This window comes from Polistes canadensis, unplaced genomic scaffold (assembly GCF_001313835.1).
Source record: "Polistes canadensis isolate GaletaPanama2010 unplaced genomic scaffold, ASM131383v1 scaffold_23, whole genome shotgun sequence".
NCBI classification, from domain to species: Eukaryota; Metazoa; Arthropoda; class Insecta; order Hymenoptera; family Vespidae; genus Polistes; species Polistes canadensis.
Genome location: NW_014569570.1, coordinates 461784 through 472474, shown reverse-complemented (window position 1 = coordinate 472474; position 10691 = coordinate 461784). Strand labels below are relative to the sequence as shown.

Here is a 10691-nt window from a genome sequence, read left to right as displayed (position 1 = left end):
TTGAAAGAGGAGAAGGAGGATGAGGAGGAGGAGGGGGAGGTATTTAAGTTGGCTAGCAGAAAACTGTGAAGGTGGATTGAACAGTCTAAATCCTAAAACGTGTGTGTTAGTATAAATAATATAGAGTCATTTAAAATAGTACATGTCAGCAGGTAGGATAAGCCTTGAACCGACTAAAATTAGTGGAGGTGTAAATATATTCCAGTGACATTGTTCCTACACAGTTGCGAACGAGCAGTTGACTGAGAGTCCCCTAATGGTCTCTCTCAGGAAGTCAAAATTAGGAGATCGATTACAATAAAGCTGCCTGTCCGTATCTCTCAGTACCGAGACCATCGTACGATATTATTGTGCTAAAAAAATATTGACCAGTAAAGTGATACTAAATAAAATATACAATTTAAACGATTAAAAAACATATAAAAATATGAAATATATCCAAATTTTTAACATTACATATAGTTATTAGGATAATAGGTATACGAGATTGTGTGATAAAAATGATTAATAGTTTTTAAAAAGAATTTTGAAACTATGATCTTTTTTATTGTTCACAATAAAATGACGATTAGAAATATCAAATTTTGAATACTTTTTTCGTAGATAGAGAATATGAATATTATATTTTGTTTTTCTAATTATTTATTATTAGGATAATAGGTATACGTTTGTGAGATAATAATGATTAATAGTTTTTAGAAAGAATTTGTAGAAAAAAAAAATGAATCAATGAAAGTATGATCTTTGTTATCTCTCTCGTTAAACAAGATTTATTCGATTAATTGTGAATAATATGACGTGTTGAGAAAGAGAAAAAAAGGGAAACTAGATTTCTCGGTATACACAATTGATGAAAATGCGTTGATTGTTTTAAAAGATTGTTTGATTCAGCTCGTCCGTCATCATACTTCATCGTCCAATTCATTTGTCCAAGTACACTTTGCATATTGCTTCTTCCATTGTCCTGCCTATGATTATCTCATTATTACGTAATCTTGTATAATAGGTAACTAACAGGTATTTTTGATTATCTCTTCTAAATTCATATGATAATTAATGTTTAATTAATCTTAAATTGTGTGTCGTTTGTAAATTCAATAGGAGGCATTTACTACCAACAATCAAGAAAAACTAATAAGTTTTTGCGTCAACGGTTACCGAAGGAAACATTATTTCCAATCTAATTGGTAAGTTTCTATAATATAATATAGAACATATTATACACGGTGTCCTGTAATTAGTACAAACAAATTGAACTTGCAATCTCGTAAATGAAAAATCTTCTTCGTTAATCATATTGACAATATTTGTAAATATATATTTAACAAGCATACAAATGATCATTGAAATAAACGAAAAAATCATTGAGCTGAAAACTCGATTACTTTCAAATTTATTTTTCTCGAAGAAAAAAAAAACAAACAAGATTTATATATGAACAAATTGTATTTTATATTTTCCCCATTAGTTATTCAAGTAAAAACTTCTATTCATTTGTATCATAAAAGTTAAAATACCTTTCGTATATTATCTTAGATAGTATCTAAACACTATAATAATATTTATTCAATTTATTAACAATCATTAGAAAAGTTATTATTATTTAACTTCGAAATTATCTTAACTAATTATGATGGTATTGAAAATTCGTGTGTCCAAAAATAAAAAATTGGTAGAATTTCTTGTTGAAAGGTAAAATAAAAAAGAAAAAATGAAAAAAAAAAATGGTAAAATGGTAATATACGAGGAGCAATATTCGAGGAAGAACTTTAAACGATATCGATATCAGCCTATGTACAAAAATGAAGTACGCATGTAGATACATAGGTATATATATATATATATACATATATGAATCGATCTCGTTGGTTCACGATTAATCCAACATATGGGGTAGATTCTTGATCTATATCAGAGTGGGGAGAATTGACGTTGAATATATGCGTGCACTCTGCATCGCGATGTTATTGATAAGAACTTAAAAGTCTTTTGATATTCCGTTTGACTGAACTTGGCTGACTCCATGTCCTTGCTTGCTATCTAAGCTAGTTAAGAAGTAGTTAAAGCGAAATCGTAGTCCGGAAATGTTCACTGATTGTGAAGCAGAATTGTTACAATGTATGTATCTTGTACTTATCATGTTTTTACAATTATTAACAAAATTTCTTTTCAACATTTTTCTAACATTTTTATCCAATTATTTTCTGATATAGAATTCTGAGAACAAAATATAATATATTACTATTATAAAAATTTATGTATATATAGAAATTTGTAATATTAGATTTTGGTTATAAGTAATCTTGGAAATTTGTGTAATATAATGTGTTATATTTATTTTGATTTTTTTGTTTCTTAGTATTTCAAATATTAAAAAAGTGTTTCTATAATACGCGATACTTAATATAGTGTTATTTATAAAGATATAAAATATTCAGAATTTATTTTTAAATGGGAAAACACGTGTGTGTGTGTTAATATATAAAAAAAATACATTTTTATTTATAATTAGACATATAATTCTTATGGTCAATCGTGTAAAAAAGAAAAATACCGTTTAAAAGAGTGCCAAAAGAATATTATTATTACAACCATAAATAATATACACAACAAATTATTATTTCATTTTAATTCAATTTTATTTTTTTCGAAATTTTTCCATGCAATAAAAGATCAAATAATATATATTTGCTTTAGTGCATGAGTTTCAAATCTTTTATCATTGTATATATATATATATATACATATATATATACGTTTGAGAAACTGAAGAGATGTTCAATGAAAAATAAAAAATGGAAAAATAGAAGCGTGTTTCTAGTACATTAATATCGAGAAACGACGATTGCGATGTTATCGTGGTTTTAACGTCCCACGATACTTGACTTAACATAAATGACACTTGCATGCAATACACGATATTAGACGAGACCGATGAACGCATATGTAAAATGATGAATTGAATTGATCTCCGTTTCGATTAGATCTAATGATTTCCTTATTTTCGAATTGTTACGAATTACTTGAACAAATACGATTATTATTTACTGTTATAAAAACGTGTCGTTATTAATATTAATTGTTCATTATTTTATTTTTAATTATTTGCTAGTTTTTTTTTTATTTTTTTAATAAATAATCAACACATATATATTTTTTCATATCTTTTATATTTTATATTATGTATTTATTTTTTTTGTTGTATTATATGTTTTATATTATCATTTATTTGATCGGTATTTTATTTTTAATTAATTGCAATTACTTTTTATAATAAATAATCGACAAATATTTTATCATTGTATAGAAATATTTTATACATTACGTATTATTTTAATCGTAATAAAGATTGCATCAGAATTAAATATAATATTGATCACATTGAATCATTTACGAGGTTGGGTTGAAAAGTTTTAAGCCTCAACAACAAAAACTTTTCTCTTTTTTTTCTTTCAAAGAAATATTTGAAATAGAATAATATTAGATTACGATTAATAGATAGCTTATTAATATTACAAAATTATCACCATAGAAAATGATTAAATTGAAATAAGGCACGCGTTATAACCTTCAGCCAACCACGCTTGACCTAAATGCAATAATTAAGAGCAATCAGTTGTTAAAAAAAAAAATGTGTTAAAGCTGTATACGTAGATACGTCTACGAACAGATTTGCAAAGTTAAATTGACGTTTTCATCGAACCCGTATTGCTCTACATCCGCCAATTGATTAAAACCCTAACGTTAGTAAGTATTAATAAATATAGGTCGTATCTTCTTGGTATTCAAAGATACAAAGATAACACGCGAAAGATAATATTTCTTAAAATTCGTTAAAAAAAGAAAATAGGTATAGCATATAAAAAAAAAAGAATATCAATTGTTTAATTAGAGTATCAGATAAAAATTAAAATAAAATAATACAAAAACCCAACAACAACAACAACAACAACAACAATAAGAATACAAAAATAGATTCGATTTATATCGTTCGTTATAAACACGTTACGCATTTCGTTTAAAACTATTAAATGACGTATAGTCTTGTTAGATTAACCCTTTGTTAAAGAGTTATTAAATAATCCCGATGAGTTTATGGCTATCCTTCGAACTACTATATTCTAAAATTAAACATAATATAATATCGCATAGTTCAAGGAACACATTTGTTATTCATATTTTTTTTTCTCTCTCACTCTTTCTCTTTTTATTTTCAATGAATCGTTGCAAACAATTGCATTCGAAGATTCAAGGACTAATATGATTTGTTAGATTTTTTCTTCTTCTTCTTTTTCTTCTTGTTTTTCTTTTTTTTTACAGTGACACTAAGGTTCGAGTAAATAAATTTCTACTGCCATGGAGAAAGCAAAGGGGGAGACAATAAATATGCAACTTATCGACCCTCAAAGTCCATACAAGTATAATTTTTATTATTCGGAGAAGCAAGTTGTTACAAAAAAAAAAAAACAAATAAAAAAATAAATTTCCATGAGTCACGTAAGAAACGTTGATTTATTTTAATTTCAGAGTTAACAACGAGTTAGCAAGTAGTGGTCTAAGTACACCGGATGCTCCTATGTCACCGACGACACATTCCGAGGAATCCTATGACCCTCATAAACATCGCAATGTACCTAATCCAACCTCGTAAGTGGTACAAAAATATAAATTCAAAATATTACACAAGTAATATTGAACATTTTTATTCTCCACCGTCTCAATCTTATTGGTTTAGAAAATATATTTCTATATTAATTATATTATAATTTTCATTATAATAATATTCATATATAATAATCATATTATTATTATTATTATTTTCATATTAATCAATAATAAAATTTGATAATATTTAATTTCAAATTAAAACAATATTATCTACACGTGTTGAATTATTATCAAAAATTATTTACAAAAATATATATTATATATGTTTTATTATTATGATTTTACACTCACTGCGCTTTTCTAATATAAATAATTTACAATTTATTAAGTATATAAAAGAAAAGATTAAAAATCTAATTGTGCGAACAATTTATTTAAAAGGTATTTATATATATATAAATTTGTGTTTTATAATTCATCTTTTTGTTCTTTTTTGTTTCCTAGAAATGCCGAAACATTGATACACTTGTTAAAGGGCAGTTTGGGTACCGGTATTCTTGCGATGCCAAATGCATTTTGTAATAGTGGCCTTGTGACCGGTGTAATAGCAACCGTCATTATCGGAGCTTTATGTACATACTGCTTACACGTACTTGTCAGGGCGCAATACAAATTATGTAAACGGTTAAGAGTTCCTATACTCAGTTATCCAATGAGTATGAAGTGTGCTCTCGAGCAAGGTCCTCGATGTGTTAAATGGTTCTCGCCGTATGCACCGTAAGTACATAAACAAAAAACCCTGCTCCTCCTTCCACCCCTCAAAGAAAATAAACAACACATTTTTTTTATTAAATTTCTATTACTATTTCATTCTATTTTAATTTTATTTCTCTTTTGTTTTTTTTTTTTGTTTTTTTTTTTTCTTCAGTCAATCGCACTGCTTTTGCACTCCCCCCCACATTTTTTTACGGTGCAATTAAAAATTTGAAAAGGAAAAAGATAATTATATATATATATATATAAAAAAAAAGAAAATCAAAATGAAATTAATCTAACATTCGATTCGGATAGGACGTTATGTTATTTTTATTTTACAAATTTAGTATAATATGAATCTTTTCTTAATGGCTACTACTGGCTGGGTAGAATAAATAATAGAAAAGAAATAAAAAAAGAAAAAAGGAAAATCGTGGTTGGATTTCGTTTACGAATACGTGAGATTGAACACACCGATACGCGTATGTATATACATGTGTATTGTATATGCGTATAGGTTTTTTTTAAGTACCACGATATAGGACCGATACTGATGTTACGTTCCGATATTAAAATGGCTGAGTGGTCTTTCGAGAAGTGGACGGTTTAATTTAAAATTTTTATTTTTCCCAACTTGAGATACCTTCGAAATCCTATATGCTATGTTTTTTTATTAATATTTTTGAGAACATATCGATTGAATTGTTTTAAAACAAAGAAAGAAAGAAACAAATTAAATAATACAATTTTGAAGTTACAATGGATGTGATGCATACTATCAAGTAGTTATGGTCTCACATGTCTGACGAATAAGTAGTAACGTTTTTGTTTTATCAGACAATGTAGTATTATATTATATTTGAATCAAAAAAATGTCTTATTTAAAAGAAAATGATATAGAAATGTTTACAAATTTGTGTAAAAAAGATTACAAAAATAAGCATAAAAATAAACAACTATATGGGTTGAAAAGTTTTAAGTCTAACATGTTATGAAAAATAATTAAGTTCTAAATTTTGTATTCCTTCCCGTAATAAGCTCAAAACATTTCAACCCGCTCATTTTTTCGCACAATATATTCTCGAATTAAACTGTAGATAAAATTTATTTTTTCATTTGAAACAAACTGGTATATAAAAATACACGTGAAACTTCTCTCTTTATTTTTCTTTTTTTTTTTTGAAACATTAAGCATTGGGTCTTACTGTTTGCACAGTGCACGGGCCCCTATCACTGTGTAGAATTTAAATAAAAAAAAATTATCGTTGTCCTGTCAACTTAGTTCTCCCCTTGTCAGACATTTTATTGGTCAATCCAATACATCCCAGCAAGTGTACAAAGTACCGCAGTAGTCAATGAATGCCGTTTTCAAAGTGCAATGGTCAGACACTTTGATTGATCATATTTCCTTAAGAACACCGTAATATTTTTATATATGTATAATATACAAAATTACACATAAAGAAGCAATTTTTATAATATTTAAAATGTTTATAATATTCACGAGCCTGCACAGAAAATAATACTAACGATCAAGCTTATTAAAATAATCATAAGTATCATCGCAGAAATTAGAAAAAAAAAAGCCGATCACATAATTAATACACGAATAACAGCATGCTGCCTATTCACAATAGCATTATTATTATTATTGTTGTTTTTGTTTTTGTTATTATTGTTGTTGATGTTACGATGAAAAAAAAAGAAAGCATCGATAACAGAGTGCAGCATAAGATTTTAATTGCAAAACGTAATAATCCCGACGATCACATAACATAATATAAATAATAGTATACTTTTTTAATTGCTTTTAAATTTGTTTATTAAATAAAAATAAAAAAAACAAACAGAAAACAAAAAAAAAGGTAAAAAGATAATACGAAGAATGTGATATTATTTTCAGAGGACTAGTAGATGGGTTTATGATAGCATATCAATTGGGAATTTGCTGTGTTTACATAGTATTTGTAGCCAAAAATATAAAGCAGGTAAATCAATCTAGAATGTTATTAGAAGAAGATTAAATTAATGTGCTGTAATTTATTTTTTTTCGAAGCAAATGCAAATGAAACAAAGCAGTTTATGAATGAATAAGCAAAAAAGAAAAAAAAAATACGAAACAATATTTCTATTTCTCTTTTTTTTTTTTATATATTTATTTGTATATGCATATATATATACGTATATATATATATAACATATATTCATTATCTAATTTATAAATTTTGAACAAATATTAAATGTGTGCTGACGACCAATGATCATAAATTTATTAATGATAAATCGTTTTGATGAATACAGGTGGCAGACCAGTACTGGGAACCATTGGATATACAAATTCATATGTTCATTTTGTTGCTTCCGCTGATATTGATAAACTACATTAGAAATCTGAAATTATTGGCACCATTTTCTACGTTAGCTAATATTATAACTTTCATCGGACTGGGAATGATAATAGTTTACATGTTCGAAGATGTGCCATCGATTAGCGATAGACAAATGTTTGGTACTGTGAGAAATTTTGCTCTATATTTTGGAACGACGTTATTCGCTTTGGAAGCAGTAGGTGTGGTGAGTTTCACGTAATTTTTTACTTCTCACTGTGATTATAGTAATAGCTATCAGTATCATTGATATTTTATTTCAAGAAAATTTGAATATTTTTCCCTTGAAAGAAAAACGAGCTTGTATAGGAAAAATTAACGGTTCGATAATTTTCGTTTGTGTTAATATTTTATAAATATTTTCTACAAGTGGTCTCGGTATTTTTAATAAAATATTAATGATCGATATTATACAAATAATATCAGAATTAAATTATTAATATCTCAATCGGAATAAATGTTACACATCAAATTATACTGTTACACTTACAAAATTATTATTTTTATTAAAATAAATATATATTCATTTATACTGACTTATTTGTTTAACAAGATATTGTAGACAAAAATGAATAGGATAAAAATTCTTTTATCGGTTATCTACGATCATTGAAACGTGAGATAACCAATGGTTATAGAAGACATCAGAAATAGTCGACACTTGATGGACGATTCACAATGACACAGGCTCATAAATTATTAAATGCTCGCTTACAACGGGTGTCTTATTTTTCCTCTATCCAAGTACACATTATTGCAATAATATAAATTTCATAAAATATTAGCAAGATTAATCATTAAAAATAATCAATACGAAAATTAATCTTTAATTCAATAATCTATCATCTATACTAATTATATCCAAAAAATTCTTTTATTTTAATTGAAAACCATGTCAATGTGTCAATATTCAAATGAAACGTTCGATATGATTTCACTAGTAACAGAGATGTAACATTCATTTTTTTTTTTGCAATGAACAACATCGTGATAATCAAACTTGTCAATGATAATTGATAATTAGTTAAATATATATAATATGATTAAACGTGAGATCATTTGGAATCAATGATGATTCGAATACTAATGGGAAATTTGTTAAATATTTATATATATATCAAATATGACACCCTGTATATTTGCGAGTTCGAGAGTGCAGCATTTAAAGGAGACAGCAACAATGTATCGTATCAATGCGTGTTATTACTTTAATAACGTACCATGATTACTCGAAGAAATGCCAGTGGTTCTCATACAAAATGATTTATTACAGATAATCGCATTGGAAAATAATATGAAAACACCGCAATATTTTGGAGGATATTGTGGTGTTCTTAACATTGGTATGACTGTGATCGTTACTCTTTACATTCTTATGGGTTTCTTTGGTTATTTAAAATATGGATCTAGTGCTGGTGGAAGTGTTACCTTTAATTTACCTGAAGATCAAGTGTAAGTTTATATTTCAAATAAAATATAAGATAATACAAATAAATATCCACTTTACAGATTAAAAAATAAAATAAAAAACAAATATTTTCTTTTCCAACGTAGAATGGCACAATCTATCAAGATCATGTTCGCAATAGCAATTTTTATAACGTACGCGTTACAAGGATACGTACCTGTGGATATTATCTGGAACACTTATCTTAATCAACGTATACAAAATCGCAAAATATTATGGGAATATGTTTGCAGAACTCTCGTTACATTAGCTACGTGTAAGTAATATTAATAAATCAAAAATTGATATATTATATATACAAATTATTCTGAATTATTAAATATAATAATTAACAACTTAAACACACAGTATGCGATAAAAATACTTTAATCGTTAGATTCTTTTTTAAATTTTACGTAATTTTACTTTAAAAAGAAAAACTTTTGCAAAATTGAATGCTTGTCATCGATGATTTTTAGTATTGTTTAACAAATAAATCCTTCGTAACGAATCATTAAATGCACACAGGATCAATTAGAATCTCAACAATATTTGACAATTATGAACTTTTAGAAAAACAAAAAGAAACAAAAAAAGATAGAGATACTTTTAATAGTACATTGATTAAACTTTAAGCTTGTGCAATTAGATTTGTAAAAAACAAAAACTTTAGCTCTTCGAAAAACGTGTTTAAATGTTGTTATCGATTTGTCTAAGTACGAAAAACAAATTTGAGGAACAAAATTAATCCCTAATTCATACACTGTGGGGGAGAGTTAAAAATATTAAAAAAAAAAAAAAAGGAATTAAATATAATTAACGAACAATTGTTTATTATTTTGCAGTTACGTTGGCGATCACAGTACCAAGATTGGGCCTTTTCATATCTTTATTCGGAGCATTGTGTTTATCCGCCCTTGGAATAGCATTTCCAGCCATAATTGAAATATGTGCTCTCTGGCCAAACGAATTAGGCCCATACAAAATATTTTTAATAAAGGATCTCGCTTTGATATTGTTCGGTTTGATAGGTCTAGTAGTTGGAACTTATGTCAGTATAGTTGACATTATACTTTCGTTCAGTCCTGATGCCGGACCACAAAATGATTAAAATTAGTCCTTTGAAATTTGCTGAGGAAAAAAAACGTATATATATATACATATATAAATATACAAAAAACAAATGGAAAGACAGGAAAACAAAAAAAGCAAAATGATGAAAAACATAGGCACGCAGTGTGTTAAGCTTTTTTTATTTTATTTTATTTTTTTTTTCTAATAATTTAGATGAATAAAAATTACTCACGTGCCCGTAGGTGATATTTTAAGGAGGAAAAAGAAACAAAAGGAAAAAAAAAGAAATATATATATATAGAAAAAAAAAAGAAATATATATATATAATAATAATAATAATAATAATTCGCTTCGACGAAAACTTGTCGATCGAAGATTTCTATTGACGCATTCGTTCGCGAGAAGAGATTAATCGAGA

General features: G+C 26.7%; 1 protein-coding gene across 1 annotated transcript; it reads left to right on the top strand.

Moving 5' to 3' along the window:
- Positions 1–1101: 1101 nt before the first annotated feature.
- LOC106783610 (proton-coupled amino acid transporter 1-like) lies at positions 1102–10359 on the top strand (the record flags this gene model as incomplete). Its single annotated transcript, XM_014742297.1, is given in 9 exon segments — positions 1102–1187; positions 4321–4418; positions 4528–4647; positions 5113–5385; positions 7268–7352; positions 7666–7938; positions 9025–9203; positions 9306–9475; positions 10044–10359. Coding segments are annotated over 8 exon segments (1428 nt in total). The 3' UTR covers positions 10310–10359.
- Between the last annotated feature and the right edge of the window lie 332 nt (positions 10360–10691).